This window comes from Schistocerca cancellata, chromosome 2 (genome assembly GCF_023864275.1).
Source record: "Schistocerca cancellata isolate TAMUIC-IGC-003103 chromosome 2, iqSchCanc2.1, whole genome shotgun sequence".
Classification (NCBI taxonomy): Eukaryota; Metazoa; Arthropoda; class Insecta; order Orthoptera; family Acrididae; genus Schistocerca; species Schistocerca cancellata.
Genome location: NC_064627.1, coordinates 689,914,354 through 689,938,582, shown reverse-complemented (window position 1 = coordinate 689,938,582; position 24,229 = coordinate 689,914,354). Strand labels below are relative to the sequence as shown.

General features: G+C 43.3%; 2 protein-coding genes across 4 annotated transcripts in view; one reads left to right on the top strand and one right to left on the bottom strand.

The window, feature by feature from the left end:
* The window catches only part of LOC126162438 (guanine nucleotide-binding protein G(o) subunit alpha-like), an 82,836-nt gene extending 66,189 nt beyond the window's left edge, over positions 1 to 16,647 (bottom strand). Inside the window, exons 1-3 of one of the 2 annotated variants that reach the window (XM_049918948.1) lie at positions 16,308 to 16,418; positions 7,557 to 7,746; positions 3,619 to 3,803 (exon numbers count right to left, since the gene is read on the bottom strand). In XM_049918948.1, coding sequence (XP_049774905.1) covers positions 3,619 to 3,765 — 147 coding nt within the window. In that variant the 5' untranslated portion in view covers positions 3,766 to 3,803; positions 7,557 to 7,746; positions 16,308 to 16,418. Of the gene's footprint in view, positions 1 to 3,618; positions 3,804 to 7,556; positions 7,747 to 16,307 lie in introns of both variants that reach the window. The other variant, XM_049918947.1, reaches the window with a different exon arrangement.
* An 82-nt stretch (positions 16,648 to 16,729) lies between these two features.
* The window catches only part of LOC126162439 (phosphoribosyl pyrophosphate synthase-associated protein 2), a 146,025-nt gene continuing 138,525 nt past the window's right edge, over positions 16,730 to 24,229 (top strand). For both annotated transcript variants that reach the window (XM_049918950.1, XM_049918949.1), the window contains exons 1-2: positions 16,730 to 16,922; positions 17,010 to 17,104. In XM_049918950.1, coding sequence (XP_049774907.1) covers positions 17,025 to 17,104 — 80 coding nt within the window. In that variant the 5' untranslated portion in view covers positions 16,730 to 16,922; positions 17,010 to 17,024. The remainder of the gene's footprint in view (positions 16,923 to 17,009; positions 17,105 to 24,229) is intronic.

Genomic DNA, 24,229 nt, shown 5'->3' with positions numbered 1-24,229 from the left:
TTCAGCACTGGTATCTGGTTGTGTCTGATTGGTAGGGTTGGTGGTGAAAAACTGCTTCCACTGTAGGGAGAATTTTACAAACAAACCTAGTTCCACAAAACCTTGTAAACTGGCCTAAACCTCCTTGCTATACCTCCTCTCCAACTGTAAAATTCTCCTTCCAGGAACTAGAGCAGCTTAAAAACACCACCTCAAAAAACTATCCATCCTGTTCACTGCCTACTCCTGCCTCAAACTACCACTATCCACCACCTGTATAACAATCTCCAAACTCCTCCACATTTCCTCATAGTTGACAAACCCTGACTTGCAGACCTTCTGTGTTTACCCCACCCACAAAAACTCCCTCACACCGCCATACAGAATCCAGAATCTAAATACATCGAAACACAGTCATGAACGTTTCCTCTGAAAGCTTTAGCCCCACAGAAGTATCAGTCCTTTCCAAAGGCCTCGCCTTTTGACCCAGTCCAAAATTCAGTCATGTAGGACTTATTAAAGACCTTCTTGCCTTCTTTCAATCCCTATAGTAGAAACAGTTTTTTGCCACCAACCCTACCAATCAGACATAACCAAAGACCAATGTGAACCCTGCCTGACACAGCTCATCCTCTATCCAACAGTCATCCACCCCCACTTCCCCCAAATCACTCCGTTAACTTTCTACAATTTCTTAACCCCAAATCTTGCCTCACTATCATCCCCCAAATCCTTCAAAATGCAAGCTAACCTTACATCCGTAGAAAGAGCCACAATCCACCACCTACAAACTGAACCTGACTTTTTAATTCTAGCTGCTGACAAAGGCTCCACCACAGTTGTTTTGAGCCACAAGAATTACCGGCTTAGCTGAATGGTAATGTGTTTGCCTACTATGCATCAGGCCCGGGTTTGATTCTCAGCCGGGTTGGAGATTTTCTCCACTCGTGGACTGGGTGTTGTGTTGTCATCATCATCATTTCATCATCACCGACACAGAAGTTACCTAATTTGGCATAACATGGAATAAGACTTGCAACTTGATGACTAAACTTCCCGAATTGGGGCCTCCCAGCCATCAAAGCCACACAATCACTTCATTTTTTTACCTGGCAGAAGGATTCAGCCAGCTGTCAGATTCATCCACCTACAAACCCTGCCACAGTGTCCTATTCCAGAAATCCAGCAGGATCTCCAGTCTCTACTCAAATCCTCAGACCCATTCCAGAAGTCATCCCCAGAATTCATCTCTCTCCTCACCCCTACCATTCCCCACACTTCTACTTTTACACATTTCCTAAAGTCTGTAAACCCAACTGTACAGAACGTCTACATCTACATCTACATCTACATCCATACTCCGCAAGCCACCTGACGGTGTGTGGCGGAGGGTACCCTGAGTACCTCTGTGGCGGAGGGTACCCTGAGTACCTCTATCGGTTCTCCCTTCCATTCCAGTCTCGTATTGTTCGTGGAAAGAAGGATTGTCTGTATGCTTCTGTGTGGGCTCTAATCTCTCTGATTTTATCCTCATGGTCTCTTCGTGAGATATACATAGGAGGGAGCAATATACTGCTGGACTCTTCGGTGAAGGTATGTTCTCGAAACTTTAACAAAAGCCCGTACCGAGCTACTGAGCATCTCTCCTGTAGAGTCTTCCACTGGAGTTTATCTATAATCTCCGTAATGCTTTCGCGATTACTAAATGATCCTGTAATGAAGCGCGCTGCTCTCCGTTGGATCTTCTCTATCTCTTCTATCAACCCTATCTGGTACGGATCCCACACCGCTGAGCAGTATTCAAGCAGTGGGCAAACGAGTGTACTGTAACCTATTCCTTTGTTTTCAGATTGCATTTCCTTAGGATTCTTCGAATGAATCTCAGTCTGGCATCTGCTTTACCGACGATCAACACTATATGATCATTCCATTTTAAATCACTCCTAATTCGTACTCCCAGATAATTTATGGAATTAACTGCTTCCAGTTGCTGACCTGCTATTTTGTAGGTAAATGATAAGGGTTCTATCTTTCTATGTATTCGCAGCGCATTACACTTGTCTACATTAAGATTGAATTGCCATTCCCTGCACCATGCGTCAATTCGCTGCAGATCCTCCTGCATTTCAGTACAATTTTCCATTGTTACAACCTCTCGATACACCACAGCATCATCTGCAAAAAGCCTCAGTGAACTTCCGATGTCAACCACGAGGTCATTTATGTATATTGTGAACAGCAACGGTCCCATGACACTCCCCTGAGGCACACCTGAAATCACTCTTACTTCGGAAGACTTCTCTCCATTGAGAATGACATGCTGCATTCTGTTATCTAGGAACTCCTCAAGCCAATCACACAATTGGTCTGATAGTCCATATGCTCTTACTTTGTTGACTAAAGTATAATCAATGGTATTCGTTCGGTCAGCCCATCTACGCAACCGAACATTGAATGACAAAGACGAGTCATTACAATTGATGAACAATTGATGAACGTCCCACTGTGGCCGGTTACTGTGCCTCTGCTGAGAGAATCTCTGCTTGCTTAGACCAACACCTTCAGCCTATTACCTGCAACCTACCCTCTTACACAAAAGATACCAACCATTTCCTCCACTGACTCTCCAAAGTTACTTTTCCTTTATCACATGGTGCCCTGTTCATCACTATTGATGCCACCTCCCTTTACACCAACATCCCTAATGCCCATGGCCTTACTGCTATTGAACACTACCTCTGCCCGAGAGATTCCAAACTTACAACCTCCTTCCTAGTTGCTCTGACCAACTATATCCTTGCCCACAATTACTTCTCCTTTTTGTAGTCATCACCCACAAACAAATGCGGGATATGGTTATGGGCACCGCATGGCACCATCCTATGCCAATCTATTCATGGGCCATCTAGAGGAATTCTTTCTAACCACCCAGAATTCCAAACCCCTCATCTGGTTCAGAATCACTAATGACAGTTTCATGACCTGGGATGAGGGTGAGGACACATTATCCACATTCCTCCAGAACCTCAACATCATCTCCCCCATTCACTTCACCTGGTTCTCTTCAACCCAACAAACTGCCTTCCTCAATGTTGAGGTCCATCTCAAAGATGGCTACATCAGTACTTCTGCCCATATCAAACCTATTAACCACAAGCAATACATTCACTTTGACAGCTGTCACCCATTCCATACCAAGAAGTCCCTTCCATATGGCCTAGCCACTCATGAGAGTTGCATCTGTAGTGATGAACAGTCCCTCTCAATAGGGATAGCCACCAACTGCCGTTGCATCTGTAACGATGAGCAGTCCCTCTTGAAAGTGTCTCGCTGAGGCCTTTACAGACCATAATTACCCTCCTAACCTTGTACAAAAATAGATCTACAATGTCTCATCTCTTTTTGAAGTTTATGGACCACAATTGCCTCTGAAGAAGAGCTCTCTGCAGTTGTCACCTGCACCATTTGGATTATAAAATTACTGGTTTTGTAAGTTAATTTAAAAAATCTTTCATATCATTGAAACTTTTTTTCGTATTAATGGGAGCTACAAGGAGGATCTGTAAAATGTCAACAACAAAGTATATTGCTGAATTATTTCATAGTGTATTTTGGGTTCTCAGTGTTTACTACACACACCTTATTTTTATGAGACTGTAGATTTATCCTCAGCAGACCCATGCCGCTGAGCACATACTTCATGGAGGATAAGAGGTTATCCATGACCGTTGGCCGGAAGCTGCTGAGCTCCTCTCTTGTGAAGCCATCACTGTGGATGATTTTCATCTGCTTTACCAACGTGCTCTTTCCGCTCTCTCCTGCACCTGCAACATTTTCAGGATCAACTTGTCTCTGTCATAAAAATGACTCAACTGTAATATTACTTTACCTCCAATTACAACTATAAAGGTTATATACAATCACAAAGAGCTCTGAGTATCTATGATCCTTAATTACCAACATATGTAGTGAAAAATAATACACAAGCTCTTGGGTTAATGCACGGACATTTAAAAAACATGAAAAATCCAAAATTAGAATGTGCTTTGGTCTGAAAGCGTGAAGTTCATATGGATGTGCCCTTCGAGTACAGCCCAGTTTCATCAGAATTGTATAAGTGTTTGTGGAGAAAGTTGCTCTGTTCTATACAGATGAAGAATTAATAGCAAAAAGCATTAGCAACCTGTTAGCAATATGTTTCTCATGCCTAACAGAAATGAGTTGCATAGTGATGTTTAAACTGAGAACTGAGACAGCCATCCTGATGAACTGTTCCCCCCCCCATAGAAATCTCCTGCTTTGTTAACATTGGATCTAATATGGGAACTACTCCTGACTTCTTCTTCTGGGACAGCAAGTGCAGTGTTTCATGTTATCTTGTGTTAAGTTGAAGTTCTCATGCATTAATACTCTGTTGGCCCGGACTGGCTGTCAGCTTCGATTGCAAAATTTAATAGTTTTCTTTTAATCTCTCACTGTTTGTACCTATCCCATATATCTGCGAAAGTCTTACTGCAGATTCGTCCTTTACTAATTTACCTACAACTTCTAATTTCTTTTCAGTCATCAGATCAATACATTTTCACTTATGTGTCATCTTCCTAGAACATGTAAACTACCTGTAACTTCGGAAACATGAATTGTGGCATAGATTAACACTGATTGTCAATGATCCTTTATTGAGATCTGCCAACAGCTAGAAAAGTACAATCAACGATGTGCTCCAATGTGTAACAGTATGCTTTCTTTTTGAACAACACAGAGCTCTTTTACTACCATAATTAAAAGAGTTGGAAATTGTCAACCTTTATCTCCTTGGGTGAAGGGCTGGTCACACATGTAGACAGGACATTGGTCACAGGCATGTTACAAGGATAAGAGTCACAGCATGTACCTGAAGGTGAAATGAGAAAATATTTCAGGAATATCTTATGTTAGGGCCTTCATCATCTCTGGTAGCTTAACGCAAGTCACATACATAATAACGTAGTGGAATACTTCACGCAACCTATTCCCCCCCACCCCCCACACTTTGGAAACACCATAAAGTTAAATTCTGGCACTCAACATAGGCCCCTAATTAAGCAAAACAATGAAGTACAGAGTGGATCACTGTTGTAATTGCTTTACAGATCTGACAGATATTTCTAATTTTTGTATTTTTCACAGAGACGATAAACTTGAGATAAATTAAACTTATGTCTGAAGCAGTCAAATCGGCTGATCAGCCTTGGGGAGTGCTAATAATGTCTGATCCCCTGATAATGTCTTAATTGCATCCGTATACATTAATAACGGTTGTGAGATACTGTCTGTCTGAATTGAGATTTGAGGCAGAATAAGTTTCCTCACGACTGCTAGTTATTGGTAGGGAGGGGCTTTGCTGCTGTCTGATATCTTGATACAATTTTGATAACGGTGCTCTCTCTGAACTAATTCCATACATTTATTTACAGCACAAAATTTCACCTCATAATGGATCACAAACTGTTAATTTCTCTGTTTGGTTGTAAGAATGCCTCCCAGAAGAAACAGCATAATGCTTACAATGCTGGGCCCTTTTTCTCAGCGATTGCAATTATCCAGTTCACTCTTAGCCAACAGTACATGTAAACACCGACGCCTTCCTATCTTTGGGGTCAGATTACACACTTGACTCTTAGGAAACACTGCACTTCCAAATAGGGAAAACTTGACAAAACAACCTACAAGAGTTTCCTGTCACTGCATCCACAATCGCAACGTACTCAGGCGAGGACCTTACACATCTGACAAGGTTGGTCGAAACATTCTCTGCTCTGCTCCTTTCAAGAACTGTGCACATATTTTCCCCCTAAAAAAGACCATCCAGATAATAAAAGGGAGTACTGATGCTGATGTCAGATGATGATGACTGCTGGATGGTCATCCCACCCCCACTGCATCATCAGTGCATCATAATCTCCAGCATGCTGACCAGTCGGGAATGACACCCATTAAGGCACTTGCATGATGGCATGCTTACTGGAATGTCATCACGTTAGGACATCAAGAGAACAGCCGATTCCAGTGAGACCCGTGTGCCAACCCAGTCAGCATCCCTGATCCCTGAAACAATTCCACATCTGGTTGATGTCATACTGGCTATGGGAGCATGTCCATGTGGACTTCGCTGAACCAATCCACAGAGAGATGTGACTCACCATCGTAGACTCAAATCAAGTTTTCTAATGTAGTCCAAACGTTAAATACTACAGCAAGGGATTAAACAAGGACCTTGCAGAAAATATTTGCCATGAAGGGCCCTCAGAAACAATTGTTTTGGACAATGTCCTTCAATTTTCATTCAATATGTCTCTGCTCTTGGAATGGCACAATGCACCACACATCTTCACAATTCCACTCACCCTTCAAAGGTGAAGCCAAGCAGTTTGTCTGTTTGCACCTTTACGGTACAGATGTGGAAGATCTGCTGGCTGCACCCATATCTGTAGTCTAATCTAGTCCCTGATCTCCTGTGAAATCACACTCACACAAGTGCACAGTCTGGCAGAACTGCTGCACTGTGCTGACATCGAACCCTATGGAGGCCTCCTGTAGCCAACAACACAACCACGCCAGCCCCACTGTCGCCCCCACTACTCGTTGTGCGCAGAGATTTGGACTCACATTGTTGGGCAGCTCCCAGGATAAATCCCAGACACCTGTTAAACCCTTACTGAGTAAGTTTATACACTAATTTCATTGAGAGTTGTGATGTTCTACTATTCAAATAAAGTTCACCAAAGTTCCATACATTACATTCCTCCAACACTACATTCATAAAATTAAAGTTGTTGTTTCCTCATATTGCTGGCTTGTTGAGAGCCAAAAATACACCTAATGAGTCAGTCCCAGAAGCCTAACAAACTGGAGGGTTTCTATGCAGCCACTGCCTTTACTTAAAGGAGCAGTGAGATCATGACAAAAGTGGAGTTTGCTATATACAGCTGATCAGTTATCTTCCACGTGCTAGTAAATATATTAACTGGGTCTGTTTACTGTATCTGTGCAGTTGTCGTGAACAGTTTGTGTTTCAAGTTTCGCATCAAGAAAGTAGCTGAGAAAAATAAATTTTCATATGCTGGTTTGGTCAATTAACTTTGTAGGAAGAAAGTGTTCCTGTTAGGTAGTGGCAGTGCACTTTTTTCCACCTGAGGATGATAACTGATCCAAAGAACTTCCTGCAGGTCAACTAATTTCTGAATGACAGAAGGTTCTTAAGTTTGGATTCTCCAGAACATTTATTTATCCACCAGGAACTGGTGCCCAACAGAAGAGCACTGGTTGGTGCAAAAAACCACTGTTCCAAAACAGTTCTAATACAACAGTATTGAATTTTGTCGGATTTGGAGATGCCAACTTCATGCCACTATGAAAAAGATTGCACTTAATCTAACAGAGTTCATACTAGTTATTAATTTAGTGGGAGCATTATGGCAGAATGTATGCCCTGTAAAGTTTAAGCCAGTGGATGGAGAATGTTAATCACATTTTCTAGGAAGACATTCAATGATTTAGATATATCATGCCAGTCATGAGTTACAGATTAAACTTACACAGTTGAGGTTACTGGTACTGTATGGCCTCCTGCCTTCATTCTCAGAGCATGTTGCACTATACACTTGAAAGTAAACAGCACTACTTGCGACAAGTGAGCTGAAATTACACGCTCATCTTTTATCTGTCAACAATACAGTATTATGGCACCACCATTTAGTGTATGACACTCATCATGGAGAGATGTGGCTGTTGGAAAAGAGATATTGATGATATGTGTATTGTAATAGTTTAACAAAATCGGTGACAGAAAAGTTTCAATATACACAGTGCAAATGGTACAAAATATTGGGATGTGGATTGCCCATTGAGGGAGGCCTTGTGATATTTTGTGACCATCTAATTGCTCAATCAAATGTATATTCAATAAGTGTAAAGTTATCTATAGATACTTCTGATGAGGAGTTTTGGAATTTAAAGAGAATGAACAAAAGGTGTTACCATAGGAATTAGTACATTATTATATGTATCTGAGATACTGAAGACAATTTCAGAGATAAATCTTTGTCAGAAAAATGAGACTTATAAGTCTAGTAATTCGTATTATATGATCATCATACATCACCCTTCCTGTCCTGAAGCCATTTGTGTTCTAGGCATAAGTAGTTATGGTCTAGTTCCCACTGAAGTTATGCTTTAAGAATCTGCTGCCAAGTTTTGCTGATAGAGCAGTTTAGGGAAATTAGGATGTTAGACCAATAGGACCAGTTATTTTTGCTAATTTAGTATGGGCACAATTATCTGTGTGACTCATGCCAGCAGATAATGTAATGAATGAAATTTTCACTCTGCAGTGGAGTGTGCATTGATATGAAACTTCAGGGCAGATTAAAAAGTGTGCTGGACCAAGACTCGAACTCGGGACCTTTGCCTTTAGTGGGCAAGTGCTCTACCAACTCTGCTGCAGAGAGAAAATTTCATTCTGGAAACATCCTCCAGGCTGTGGCAAAGTCATATCTCTGCAATATCCTTTTTTCCAGGAGTGCTAATTCTGCAAGGTTCACAGAAGAGCTTCTGTGAAATTAGGAAGGTAGGAGACAAGATACTGGCAGAATTAAAGCTGTGAGGACGGGTTGCGAGTCTTGCTTGGGTAGCTCAGCTGGTAGAGCACTTGCCCGCGAAAGGCAAAGGCCTTGAGTTCGAGTCTCAGTCCTGCACACAGTTTCAATCTACCAGGAAATTTCAGATATTGTAATGATTCTGATGTGAAATGTGAATGCCTTGAGTAACAAATGTTAATCACTAGGTTGATGTCACTCTTTGCTGATTGTCAACTGAAGTTTCTGGGGTGCATAGGAAGTGACCTATTTGGTAGTAGTGTCAAGTGACTCAACCAAGAAGGTTCTCCCACCTTGCCCGTGCTCAGTTTTGTTGAAATTTGCACAGAATGTGCCAAACAGACCTGTATGAACTTCTGCAAGCTTCATCTCCATCTGTTATGAAAGTGTACGTACTACAGCTGTTTCCCCAAGTGTCACTTTTGTCGAAATGGTATAAGTGCCTAGAAACTCTCAAGTTCAGGAAGTCACTGTTCCTGACCTAATACAACTGTCATGCTGGCAATAATTTTTACACAGAATACAGAAATAGCACAGATAAAGATCAAAAAGCGATATCCATTAGACATTATCTCTTACAGCCGGTTGCTAAATTTAATCGTGACAAATTTCCCTTGTCTTTCAGGAAGGAATATGTTGTGACTAAATGGAATTGGAAAGTTTATCATTTGGGAGTGTATTGTCAGTCTGGCTGTTGGAAGACATTAACTTTCCTACAAAAGTATTCACGTCATTATCAGTCACTGAAGATACCAAAAAATATGATATCTTATTTTACTTGGGCACACTGTATCTTAAACTGACACCTCTTACTTTGTGACTGTTAACATTGCTGAAAAGACGACATTGAAGTCTGCCAACAAATTGGCTCATGTTGTAGGAAAGTTCTTGTAGAAGGTAAATACTTGTGGATTAAAAGAGACCACCATCAAAAAGTAGAAGCGCTGACTTGTCGATACGCACAGGCAAAAGAAAACTTGCTAGCTTTCAGAGTCATCCTTTGATGAGCTAGAATAAAACACTAACAGAAAACACAAATGCATTTACACACCTATGCCCCTTTCTGGTGCCAGCTAAATTAATGGTGCCAATGCTGTTTTTTGGTAGGTGGACTGGTTGTAGTTGGGGTAGTGTCAGGTGTGGTGGGTAGAGGGAAAGGGAGACGGAAGGCAAGGCTATCGGCTCAAAGGGAGGTGTGCAGTTTACTGTCTAGGAATGCAGGAGAGAGGGGTGGCACATCGTAGTAGCGGCAGGAAGTGGCACACACTTGAAGGTGACATGAACTGGGACAGGGGGCGGGACGGAGGAAATGGTGTGCACAGTGGGTTACCTGAGATTGAGGCCACGACAATTACAGGTTCGGAGGATGTGTTGTATGTATAACTCTCACGTGTGTAGTTCAGCGAAACAGGTGATGGAAGGAAAAATCCAGATGACTCGGGTTATGAAGCAGCCACTGAAATTCAGCATGTTATGCTCACCTGCATGTTGTGCCACCTCGTGGCCAATCATCTTGGACAGCTTATTGACGGTCATACTGACATAAAAAGCTGTGGATTGTTTGTAGCAAATTTGGTATATGATGTGGCTGCTTTCATAGGTGGTCTGGCCTCTGATAGGATAAACCTGTGACAGGATTGGAATTAGAGGTGCCGGGTGGATGGACTGTGCACATCATGCATCTTGGTCTGCCATAGGGATATGATCACTGTGGCAAAGGACTGGTAGTGGGGGTGATATAAGGATGGACTAGGATGAATTGTAGATTGGGTGGGCAGGGTCTTGGGTAGGATGCCTCTCATTTCAGGGCTAGGATGAGAGATGGCTGCTTTCATAGTTGGTCTGGCCTCTGACAGGATAAACCTGTGACAGGATTGGAATTAGAGGTGCCGGGTGGATGGACTGCACATCATGCATCTTGGTCTGCCATAGGGATATGATCACTGTGGCAAAGGACTGGTGGTGGGGGTGATATAAGGATGGACTAGGATGAATTGTAGATTGGGTGGGCAGGGTCTTGGGTAGGATGCCTCTCATTTCAGGGCTAGGATGAGAGATAATCAAAACTTTCAGGTAACCCACTGTCCCCACACCCTCCATACAACAGTTAGCCCTTCGTCCTGTCATCCCCTCCTGACTCATGTCCCCACGTTGCCTGCAGCATGTGCTGATTGTCACTGCCCACTACAGTTGTGCCAGCCCATATGGCTGCCACACCTCCTTCCGTAATTCCTATCTGACAAACTGGCCGTCCTTCCTTCAAGTTGCTAGCCAGCCACCCCTAGTCCCTCTCCCTGCCTCCAACCTCACTCTCCCACTACCCACCCCACATGGCACTACCCCCAGCACAACCAGTCCACCTACCAAAAAGCAGCATTGGCACTATCAGTCCAGCCGGGACCATGTCCGTGTGTGTGTGTGTGTGTGGGGGGGGGGGGGGGCACCTTTTACTCTTGCTCATCAAAGAACAACTCCACAAGCTAGCAAACTTTCTTTCTTTTGTGCCTTTGTGTGTGCCTATCAACAATTCAGTGCCTTTGCTTATCTGCGAGTGGTCTCCTGTGATCCAAAAATAATTTGGCTTACATCTGCATAAAGAAGTTACTATATTAATAATTGCACTGATCCATGATGGCTGTACCACAAATAACTGCACAAAATTCTGACGTACTCAGCATACTGAGAGTAAACCTAATACAACTATAGTCACACATCAACTGTGATGTAATTAAAAAACTATAGAAAATCTGTGTGCAGGTAAATTTCTGTTTTGATATACAATAATATTTATTTCAAACTGTTCTGTAACAAGAAATTCTTCTCCATCAACTCAAATGGAAGTGCAGTCCATTTTGTCTTGAAAATTCCATAAATATTTGCCTGATGTTTTCGGGATGCATTTATCACTTGATAAGCAGAGATATTCAACTTTTATTTAATTTCTTTGGCCAGTTGACTGTCATGTAAATAACTGAGTCAGTGTCTGTCTGCACTATGTTGGTCCAGTTCATCAGGAAGAAATCCACCAGCTATTGCAACATTCCTAAGAACTGCATCTTCAACTTGACGCATTTCTCCCTTTATGCAGACTTTTCTATCAATTGACAAAATTCACTGAGTTTTCAATGGTGATATTACAAAAGCTGATAACCTTGTATTCATATCTACAGAAATATTTGTATCATCAGCTTCTTGTGGTTGTTAATGAACTAAGACTTATGGAATTTTCTTCATGAGAAAATCTTTTCTGCATGATGAGCAAAGTTTTTGACTTGCTTTATACAGGCTTCATCATACATTTCAGCTGAGCAACCATTTCCACATCAAATGAAAACAGACTTATTTATAATTGTTGTTACATTCTCTTTGTAGAAATTTATAGTAGTGTAAAGAGTGTTTCAAGGTGAAAGCACAACACAGCATTTTTGTTACAGTATAGACCACTTTTGTCCATTAACCAGCTGCTGAGATGTTAGGCGAGTGGAGGAGAAAGGGCACCCAGGAGGATAAACAAGATGAAACCAGTAGGAAAGAGACCAAGAGGAAAACTGAGAGACAGATGGCTGAAAGGAGCGGAAGAATGCATCCAGAAGAAAGGAGAAGACTGGACCAAGGAGAAGACAGAGAGATGGTGGCAAGGCAGAAGACGATGAAGAGGCTTATGTTCCAAACAGACTCGGCCAGAGGCTGGAAACTATCCAAGATGATGAATGAAACAGCTGCTGTTCTTTAAAAGAAAATTCTTTCAGCTTTTAAGCTCCTGTATGCTATATACACAATTATGCTGCATGCAAAATAGTTAACATTTTCAAAGCTGCAAGCATTTAATTTGTCTTCTTTCAACTCGATATCACAAATTCGCTGCTGATATAAATATGATAGTAAAATGCAGGACTGTAGCCTGTCTTGGAATCCTGAGCTTATTATGTAGTGTAATTAAGCATTGCACACAATCTAAAAACAACAATGCTTCAAATGCATTTTGCAAAAGAAACTTAAAGTTTACTGAGGACTAAATTAATAAACAGTACTCACATGTATTGATAAAAACCAAAAATTTCAGACAAATTTTTGAATTTTAACTGAGATAATGCAAATATGAAGATAAGTGGTTCCGATAGACTTAACTAGAGCCTAGCCTAATATTTTCAGTGATGTAACTACTTTAAAATCTGTGGTGTCTATTTTGAAACAGGTGGTGCCAAATACAAACAAAAATGGTACATTTTGTAGTTTTGGTAGTAACTTCAGAGGCTGACAGCTTAGTGAATACAACTGTAGGAAAGTTAATAATTCACTAATTTTCTAATGAAAAGACAATCAATGCACTGAAAAAAGATTATGGTTGCAATGCAGTTTACTCACTACCCACTATGAGAATCAGAACAGGCCTTCGTCATAATCTGTGAGTGCTGTTTACTTTTACTATTTCTCGTTAAAAGATGCACAACAAATTTTTTCAGCAAGTTTGAAGAGGCAATGTGATGTAACTATTGCCTTCTCATCTTTATTTATGTTATTCCTGTGTTCTATGCAGAAGGTAGTGTTGGAATGGCAAGTGGCAGGACCATAGCTCTATTAGGTCAGGGATGACAACTTACTGAACCTAAGGATTTTTCGAAGAGTTTGCAGTTGCAAGGAAAGTAGTCCTCGTGAAAATGGCTCTAGTACCTATACCATATATAGATGAACGAACTTGGTACACATTCATTCAGGTCCCTTAGATACATACTGTACATATTTCAACATAACTGAAATTGGTTGAGATGCAACTGCTTTGTCCTTGAAATGGAGTGGCCCATAAATATATAACTACACACAAGTTTGTTCAATGAGATGAATGTGTCATTGTGGGGAAAAGTATATATGGGGCTTAGTTCTACTGGCAAAAGAATTACTGTGACACTTCAGTCTCTTGTCTGGCAGCCCAAAACTGTTGCATTAGTATTAAGGCTACGGCAGGTTAAATAAGTTGGCTGCACATGAAGAAAATTTCCTGTCATAGCCCCCATTGTTGGGTATGACTGCTCACTGAGGACAGTCAAGTGGCAAAATCTTCCACCTGGTAGTTTAATGTGTAGTGACACATTCTGAAGTGATTATTGTACCGTATGTATTATCACTAAATGCTGGAATTCTACAGTTTCATGTATCATACCAGTCTTCTCAAAATGTGCTGTATCTTGGAGAACATAACCTGATAGTTAGGCTTGAACCATGCGTCCGCAATCACTTAGTACGACAGATAAATGGTAAACATCACACTGAGTAGGCTTTCTCTATTGGCTCTCACTGATTGTGCATTCCAAGGCAAGGCTGTAAGTCACACTCATCGAGCTGAAGATATGGATGGTTCTATCTCTGATGAGTACCAGAGCATTCAGTTCCAGGTGGCTCCTAGCAGCCTGGTGTGTTAGTCCTACAACAAGACGGTGTGTGATCTATTAATTTTCAGGAGTGCAGCAGCATAAATTCTATTTCTTCTAATATTTTGGCCTTCTTCAGACTGAGCTGTGCAACTGAAGCTACAATACTCTGAAGATGGCTAAAAGGTAAACAGCTGGAATGTTACCAGAAGAATAAACAGAGTTATGTGGCTGCATTCTCAAAATTTTATGGATTAGTCACTGTGCCAGGAAAATACGACTTAACAATTCAAGATTACACGCGTCATCAAACAAGTATTGGATGTTATTCTAGGTCAGAGTATTATTGCAACATGCTCTGAAGTTGGCTGATAAATTATGATAGGTTGTGACTTTACCTGTGGGAAACAGTCAGGCATGATGGAAATCATCACGGCTGATATAAATGCTGGGGAAAAGCTCTGCTAATCATTGCGATGTTGCAGGGTTACCTAGCATTGTGCTGCTCTCCTCTCCTAATGCTGAATCATAATACTGGCTCATGATGCCTTAAAGGATGTCTCTACTGTTATTTACACTATGGGATAATGTGAGTTGTGGTGACTACATTGCGGGGAACTGTTGTTGACATTACATGCTCAAGCTCAAGGTGACAGCAGGGCTGTAGGTAGTGGTTACAAGAGACAGATTGGGAAATAAAATTGATCACTCGCAAGTACCTTAGAGTATGAATAAGAATCCATTAGGCATATACCTAGACCTTCTTCTAATGAGATTTTGTAAGCAACACTGCTGAGTTTTTATATTCCTATGACAGTGTGTATAATCTTTCCATGGTGAATTTTTTGCCATTGCAAATGGCATATTTAACATAAGGGGCATTAAAGGACTCAAATGGATGGGAACTGCCATATTTAGATCACTGTTTTGGCTCCTATATTGCTCACCAGTAAGTAAAAAAAGAGGGTAATTAAGGTATTCCCTTAGTGTGGGAATATATGGTGGCACCTGGAATTGCATTCTGTAAATAATAACATGTGCTGGTAATTCTTGGTAACTGAATGTCAAGAAAGTATGTCTGAAGATCAGTAATCTGGGTTTCTTAACCTTGCACCACTTCTGTGATACAACATTGACTCCAACAGCAGGTGCAGCCAAACAGTAGCCACTACTAGGGATTTTTCTTGTTGAAGGTAAGAGCTGACCAACCATTCTGTCTCCTTGAAATTTTGCAGTTATCTCAAGTGATTTTCCCTTTTGACAGAATTGAGTGAAAAGATTCAAAGATAGTTTGAGAAATAACTAACCATGATGATGAGATTAGGGGGAACTGAGATTAAACAGAGTCCTACTAAGTTCTTTTTCTGGACTCTACTCACAAATGGAACAGGAAGAGTGAAACCTATATTGCTGTATTATGTCTCCTCATCTGCATACTGCATGGCAAGTCGCAGCACATCGATTTAGATGCACACTGTATTTAATTTTTTACAAGATTGTCAACAAAAATACTAAGACAGATTTAAAGGAACAAAACCAATTAAAATGGCATCCAGCACCGACAGCTCATGGACTTCTGAGCTGTATCTGTGGGCAAACATAAAACACCATAAGCATAAACAGTTCTGGCTGTACTCATGTGAAATCAGGGAGACTAGCCCCTAATAACCAGGATACGGAGGTGTTACATGTTTTGTTGTTGTTATAGTCCTCAGCCTGGAGGCTGGTCTCATGTGGCTACCTGTGCTAGTCTGGCAGGTCTCTTCAACATATTGCTTCTTTCAGTCAAGTAGCATCATTAAGCTCTTGTCTCCCTGATTTGATTCAGTGCCTCTACATTAGTTTTCAGAGTTAGACATACAGCTAATGATATGGTGGTCACAACGTGCAGCCCACAGATCCAACATTACTGAAAGTGATTTTAAGGGTTTAGGCCTACTAAGAAGCTCATAGTCACACATTTGTTTTATATAAAGGCATTCAACAAACCGCCACAATCATTCTCAGTAATGGAAAGTATGAGGTCATACAATAACCAAGGAAATATCTTAAAGCCAGTGATCCATTTATAAAACAGCAGCACATACATCTCTCTCTCTCTCTCTGGGGATGTGTGCGTTGTAAGAAAGAACTCACAAGTACTTAATAAAGCAAACCGATAAAAATGCTGATTCATCGTGGCAATTACAATTGAAACACTGTTCACGACAACAGAACTAATGTCAGATTTGGTCTCTGGTAGCCTATGCAATTATAAAAATAATGGTTCATTTGAATAGCACAATACTTTATACCAAACCGGTAATATCTGATCAATTATCCTTACCGAGTAACAGTATTTTGATGACATTTCGCTCTTGCTTTGCCAATTCTGCAAGTTGCCTGTCGATTTCTTCACTTCGCGTTCTAGCCTTGGCTCCCTCTCTGTCTAAACTAAGACATCCACCCATCCCATGTTGCACATATGAGCACAGTTCCACAGCGACACGAACAAGTTAATGAAATTTAATCTGCAGAATATATACTTAATATGAGAAATAACTCAGTCTGTACTGCGCTGGTGTTCTATAATATATGCTACATGAGTGTACTAGCAACACATAAACAAAGCAGGCCACAACAACAACAGCACGACGGCCTCATTCACGCCGTCCAGTGAAGTTCATCCAACGCTGTCACCGTTTGAAAGATATAACACACAATGTTCAAACCAAAGATGTCCAGATAGTTTACGTATGTTATGTCTGTGAGTGCGTAATGAGGTGTTGATTTGCGTGATCGTGATGTGTTGTATCTCACCGGACGGAAAGTTTCATAGCGCCGAGTGTGGTTTTACAGCGTAACATTCACAGAGGTGAAAACAGTATCTTTCATACATTTCGTTTATCCACTGCGTCTGTGTTTTGTGTTCATGGTAACATTGGAACTGTGTAAAGTTGTGGTAAGTTAATGATTTGTTAATATATTAATGTGCTTGCAAATTGACATCTTAGTTTGTTTACTGTTGCTAATGCTATCTCCATTACAGATTAACCTGTAGAAAATGATGGACATGCCAGCATCAAGCGATATTATGATAATTGGAGGGAACTCACATCCAGAGCTTGCAACTTTAGTCGCTAGGTAAGATGCGTTGTGTGCCATCTGCCCCGTTTGCCATTCAGAATGTCAAGAAAGGAACTGACATTGCATTTTTGTGTGTTTTACGTACCTTTTTCCCGTTTATATAGTCTTTCATGACTGCGTAGTAACACGATTGATGCAAAACGTTTGCTAATATTTATGGGATATGCTGTCAGTTCTTGGAGGAACATAGACATATCAATAACTTGAATACACAGTATTATGTACCACAGTAATATATATTTAATAATGAACTGTTAAACAAACAGCTTTCCATGGAACATTATTACTGTGTATTCGTTTTATTAATATAACCATTTGCATTAGATTAGATTGCATGTACTTTTCGTTCCAATAGATCAATAGTGAGGAGATCCTCCGGATTGTACAACCTGTCAGAACAACAAGAATTCACAATAAAAAAATTAGTGAAATACAAGAACCCACATACAATGATTATTATGGATGTGGAATGACTCAAAATTTTTTTTTAAACTTATTTTCATTATGAGGTAGGCTCCTCTTAAACTGAGCTTTATGGTACTTACACATTTTGTGACTGCTGGCAAGTTGTTAAAAATTGTGTTCCTGAGTAGTGGGCACTTTTTTGGGGCAAAGTAAGTGACTTTAGATCTTTGTAAAGATTGTTCTTATTTCTAGTGTTCGTATTTCTAGTATTGATCCATGAACTGAGCTGTTGGTGTGAAAAAGACTTATATTTTTATGACAAGTTTCATTAAGAAATCAATACATTGGGAAGCAGTAGTTAATATCTCTAGTTCCCTAAACAGGCCTCTGCAGGATGTTGTTGAATTCACACTACAAATAATTCTAATTACACATTTTTGTTCCTGGAATACTCAAGCTTGGCTTGATGAGTTAGCCCTAAAATTTATAGAGTGGAACTAAGCATATCCTCTATGTCTGACAATGTTCACATTGCAAACAAAGATTTGGCTGGATGCTTCAGCAGTTCTACAGTGTGCTGCTCCAAATGAAAATTATCAAGCTGTAATCCCAAGAATTTAAACTATACGTTTGTTATCATATTTTAGGCATATATTGGTGGGCGACCTCTTAAAGTTCTGAATTGCATGTAGTGTGTTTTTTCAAAGTTTGGTTACATTAATGTCATGTGTCCTTGAACGTATGCAGAGCATGGATTGAACCTACTGTTTATATCTGTTGCCAGTTTAGTATTGGCCAATTTCCATTGGCCAGCTCATAGCAGCTCTACAGGTTCAGATATCTTAAATATCACTGCTGTTATTGAACTTGAAATAAACACATGGTTACAGTTTGAAAGTGAACATAAATGCTTTCATTAACACACACAGAATGGATGTAACACAAGGGTATGCAAAACACAACCATGTTAATAGGAACATCTATAAAAGCGTGTGTAGCAACTGCGGCAAAGATAAATATGTAGCAGAGGCATCGATTCTAAATTCCAACTATTACAATAAAAAGGAAATACAGTTAAAATATGCTTTCTGTTCTTGGTGTAGAGCGTAAGTGCAAAATGGAATACCATTCTCTGGCAATTTTGGTGCTCATTGTCAGATTTATCTTACTCCTCATCTCTGTGCAGCTTATCTACAAATACTAACTGTGAGAGGGTACTAATTAATTTAAAACAGTCCTATGGTTGTTTGATGATGTCATGTCAGTCAGCAGAATGGCAACTAACAGAGTTGATTAGACCATGTGATACAGAGCCTATTTCAGGCATCAGATTTGGGGACTGGTAGCCTACGACTTTTTGTGTGGAGAGGAGAATGAATAGCATGTAATACATCCAGATCATCATCCAGCCCATTCTGTTCCCTCCTGCGGGTCCGGGGATTAGAATAGGCCCGAGGTATTCCTGCCTGTCATAAGAGGCGACTAAAAGGAGTCCATCCCCCTCACGGGGGTAGTTAGCGCCTGCGTCCGGAGACGGACGGTTCCACGACCTATAATTGTGGTCTTTTTGGTTTTTCACTTCTCGTTTCTTCCTTCCTTTTGTTGGTTCCTTTCTTTGCTCTTCTCCACCTCACTGTCTTCCTTACTCTTTCTCTTGACTTCTCCTTGCCTTCTCATTGCCTTCTTCTCATTGCCTTCTTCTCCTTGCCTTCTCATTGCCTTCTGTCTCATTGCCTTTTTCTCCTTGCCTTCTCATTGCCTTCTTCTCCTTGCCTTCTCATTGCCTTCTTCTCCTTGCCTTCTCTGGTCTCCGCCTCGGCGTTTGAGACAGTCTGTCCTCTTTCTCCCTCTCTCTCTCTTCTTTTTCCTCTTCTTCCTTCCTCCCTGTGCGTGCCTGAAGGCCGACCCACGCGTTCGCACGCGTCGCCGGTGACGGGGTAACGCGTAATTCCCCGCCCTGGGTAGACATGTAAGGCACGCGCGTACCCCCTGGTAAAGGCCAGGCCCGGGGAGGGGTGATTGCCTGAGCTGATACCTTCTGACCATGCCGATTGGTCCCTCCGTCTGTTTCTCGGGAGGTGTGACCTGAGGTGTAAACATTCACCTAAGGCGGGAGTGCCCTCTGAGAGGGTCCCCACAAGGAAGGAGCGCGCCATCGGAGACGCTGGCAATCATGGGGGATTCCTCCGCAATGGATTCTACTCCATCTCTCTCGACTTCTGCCCAAAAACGGAAACGTGACCAGCCACCAGTGACGAAAGTACTACCGCCTGCCCCACAGTTCCTCGTCGTTTCTCGATCTGAGGACGGAAAGGATTTTTCCTCTGTCAACCCTTTCGTTATCCAGAAGGGCGTAGATGCCATAGCCGGATCTGTCAAATCTTGTACCAGGTTGCATAACGGTACCTTATTACTAGAAACTGAGAGTGCCTTTCAGGCACAAAAACTGCTTCGGGCCACACTCCTGTACACGTTCCCTGTCCGGGTGGAGGCCCACCGAACTTTGAATTCGTCTCGTGGTGTAGTCTATACTAGCTCCCTCGACGGATTGACTGACGAGGAGATTCAATCTTTCCTCGCTGAGCAGGGCGTGACGGCTGTCCATAGGGTCATGAAAAAGGTCAACAATGACCTTGTACCGACCCGGACACTTTTCTTGACCTTCGATAGTGTTAAGCTGCCATCACGCATCAAGGCGGGCTACGAGGTTATTTCTGTTCGCCCCTATGTCCCGACACCTACGCGCTGCTACCAGTGTCAGCGTTTCAATCACACTCGACAGTCTTGTTCCAATGCGGCTAAATGTGTCACTTGTGGCAGGGATGCCCATGAGGGTGACTGTCCACCTCCGTCTCCTCGTTGTGTGAACTGTCAGGGTGACCATGCCGCATCCTCCCGCGACTGTCCTGTCTATAAGGAAGAATGCTGTATCCAAGAAATTCGGGTCAAAGAGAAAGTGTCCACCTCGGCTGCTCGCAAGCTATTGGCTAGTAGGAAGCCCGCGCTGCTCCCAGCGGGGAAATACAGTACTGTCCTCGCCTCTCCTCGGACTACCAGGGAGGTAGCAACCCAGACATGCGATCTGACCTTCAGCACCACGGTCGTCCGTTCGGCCAGTGCTAAGATCGTGCGGTCAACGTCTCCTCTTCCTCCCATCACCCCACAGACACCAGCCCCTTCATCAGCTTCTGCTAAGACGAAGACCCCGAAGTCAGATGCACGGGCCTTCAAGAAGGAACCATCCCGTGCAGACTTTCTACGTACCTCGACCTCCCAGCCTTCGACCGGTACTTCCACCAAACGTCCTTCCAAAAAGGCTCATAGGAAGCACAGTTCTCCTTCTCCGCCACGGCGCATTTCTTCTCCTGCGCCACCCAGCAGTTGCCGCCCCAGGCCGTCATCCGTTTCGCCTGGCCGCACCGCTGGTAGCCGTACATGTGGCCGTTCACCGGTGGAGGAAGCTCCCCCTCCCGGCCATCCTCCCGAGATGGCCGATGAACCTATAGACCCAATGGACGATGACTGTCCGCCTACTGATAGCGGCGGCAGTGCTCGCTCGAAGCCAGGCCCTCAGCGGCCTTCGAGGTGACCCCTTCTTTCATCTTCCTTTTCTTACGATGGCACTTATTCACTGGAATATTCGCAGCATTCGCTCCAACCGAGAGGACTTGAAGTTGCTGCTCCGCTTGCACCGTCCGCTCGTTGTAGTCCTCCAGGAAACGAAGCTACGCCCATGCGATCAAATTGCCTTGGCACACTACACCTCTGTGCGTTTTGACCTACCCCCTGTGGTAGGTATCCCAGCTCATGGAGAGGTTATGTTGCTGGTCCGGGATGATATTTACTACGATCCCATCATGTTGCACACCAGCCTGCAGGCAGTTGCCATCCGCATTACTCTCCCCACTTTTACGTTTTCCTTTTGTACCGTTTACACTCCATCGTCATCTGCCGTTACCAGGGCAGACATGATGCAACTTATTGCTCAGCTACCTGCACCATTTTTGTTAACTGGAGACGTCAATGCCCACCATCCCCTTTGGGGCTCTCCAGCATCCTGCCCGAGGGGCTCCCTGTTAGCAGACCTTTTCAACCAGCTCAATCTTGTCTGCCTCAATACTGGCGCCCCTACTTTTCTTTCGGACACATCTCACACCTATTCCCATTTAGACCTCTCTATATGTACTCCCCAACTTGCACGCCGGTTTGAGTGGTATGCACTTTCTGATACATATTCGAGCGACCACTTCCCGTGTGTTATCCATCTCCTGCAGCATTCCCCCTCTCTGTGCTCCTCTAGTTGGACCATCTCCAAGGCAGACTGGGGGCTCTTCTCTTCCAGGGCGACCTTTCAGGATCAAACCTTCACAAGCTGCGATCGTCAGGTCGCACACCTCACGGAAGTCATTCTCGCTGCTGCTGAATATTCCATCCCTCACCCTACTTCTTCTCCACGTCGCGTACCGGTCCCCTGGTGGACCGCAGCATGTAGAGACGCTTTACGTGCTCGTCGACGTGCTTTACGCACATTTAAACGCCACCCTACAGTGGCGAATTGTATCACTTATAAACGATTACGTGCTCAGTGTCGTCGTATTATCAAAGAAAGCAAGAAAGCCAGCTGGGCTGCTTTCACAAGCACCTTCAACAGTTTTACTCCTTCTTCTGTTGTCTGGGGTAGCCTGCGCCGGCTATCTGGCACTAAGGTCCATTCACCAGTTTCTGGCTTGAACGTCGCGAATGACGTCCTTGTGGCCCCTGAGGCTGTCTCCAATGCCTTCGGCCGCTTTTTCGCAGAGGTTTCGAGCTCCGCTCATTACCACCCTGCCTTCCTCCCCCGCAAACAGGCAGAGGAGGCTAGGCCACCTAACTTCCGCTCCTCGAATTGTGAAAGTTATAATGCCCCATTCACCATGCGGGAACTCGAAAACGCACTTGGCCGATCACAGTCCTCCGCTCCAGGGCATGATTCTATTCATATTCAGATGCTGAAGAACCTTTCTCCTGCGGGTAAAGGTTTTCTTCTTCGTACATACAATCGCATCTGGATTGAGGGACATGTTCCCGCATGCTGGCGCGAGTCTATTGTTGTCCCGATTCCTAAGCCGGGGAAGGACAAGCACTTGCCTTCCAGTTATCAACCTATCTCGCTTACCAGCTGTGTCTGTAAAGTGATGGAGCGAATGGTTAACTCTCGATTGGTTTGGCTGCTCGAGTCTCGACACCTACTTACCAATGTACAATGTGGATTTCGTAGGCGCCGCTCTGCTGTTGACCATCTGGTTACCTTGTCGACCTTCATTATGAATAACTTCTTGCGGAAGCGCCTGACCGCGGCTGTTTTCTTTGATTTGGAGAAGGCTTACGACACCTGTTGGAGGGCGGGCATTCTCCGCACCATGCATACATGGGGCCTTCGCGGTCGCCTCCCTCTTTTTATTCGTTCCTTTTTAATGGATCGACAGTTCAGGGTACATGTGGGTTCTGTCCTGTCCGACACCTTTCGCCAGGAGAATGGGGTGCCACAGGGCTCAGTTTTGAGCGTCGCTCTCTTCGCCATCGCGATCAATCCAATAATGGATTGCCTCCCAGCTGATGTATCAGGCTCCCTTTTTGTGGACGATTTTACCATCTATTGCAGCGCGCAGTGTACACGTGTCCTGGAGCGCTGTCTTCAGCGTTCTCTTGACCGTCTTTCCTCCTGGAGTGTCGCCAATGGCTTCCGTTTTTCTGCCGAGAAGACGGTCTGTATTAACTTCTGGCGCTACAAAGAGTTTCTCCCACCGTACTTACGACTCGGTCCCGTTGCTCTCCCAATCGTGGAGACAACCAAATTTTTAGGCCTTACATTTGACAGGAAACTTAGCTGGTCTCCATATGTGTCATATTTGGCCGCCCGTTGTACCCGTTCTTTAAATGTCCTCCGTGTTCTCAGTGGTATGTCGTGGGGAGCGGATCGAACCGTCCTACTTCGTCTATATCGGTCGATTGTCCGCTCCAAGCTGGATTATGGGAGCTTCGTATACTCCTCTGCACGGCCATCCATCTTACGCCGCCTCAACTTCATACAACATCGGGGTTTACGACTTGCGATCGGAGCATTTTATACTAGTCCCGTAGAGAGTCTTCATGCTGACGCTGGCGAATTGCCACTCACCTACCGGCGCGATATACTGCTTTGTCGGTATGCCTGTCGGCTACTGTCAATGCCCGACCATCCGTCTTATCGTTCCTTTTTTGACAACTCTCTCGACCGTCAATACGGGTTGTATGTCTCTGCCCTGCTACCCCCTGGAGTTTGCTTTCGTCGCTTCCTACAACACCTTAATTTTTCACTCCCTGCAACCTTTCGAGTGGGTGAGAGCCACACGCCACCTTGGCTCCAGGCTCAGGTCCGTGTTCACCTTGACCTCAGCTCGCTCCCAAAAGAGGTTACCCCCGGTTCGGTCTACCACTCCCGTTTTTTGGAACTTCGTTCGAAGTTCATCAACATGACTTTCATTTATACAGATGGCTCTAAGACCAATGACGGGGTCGGGTGTTCCTTTATTGTCGGGGCACAAAATTTCAAATACCGGCTCCATGGCCATTGTTCGGTCTTCACAGCTGAGCTCTTTGCCCTCTACCAGGCTGTTCTTTACATCTGCCGCCACCGACATTCTGCTTATGTCATCTGCTCCGACTCCCTGAGCGCCATCCAGAGCCTCAGTGATCCAT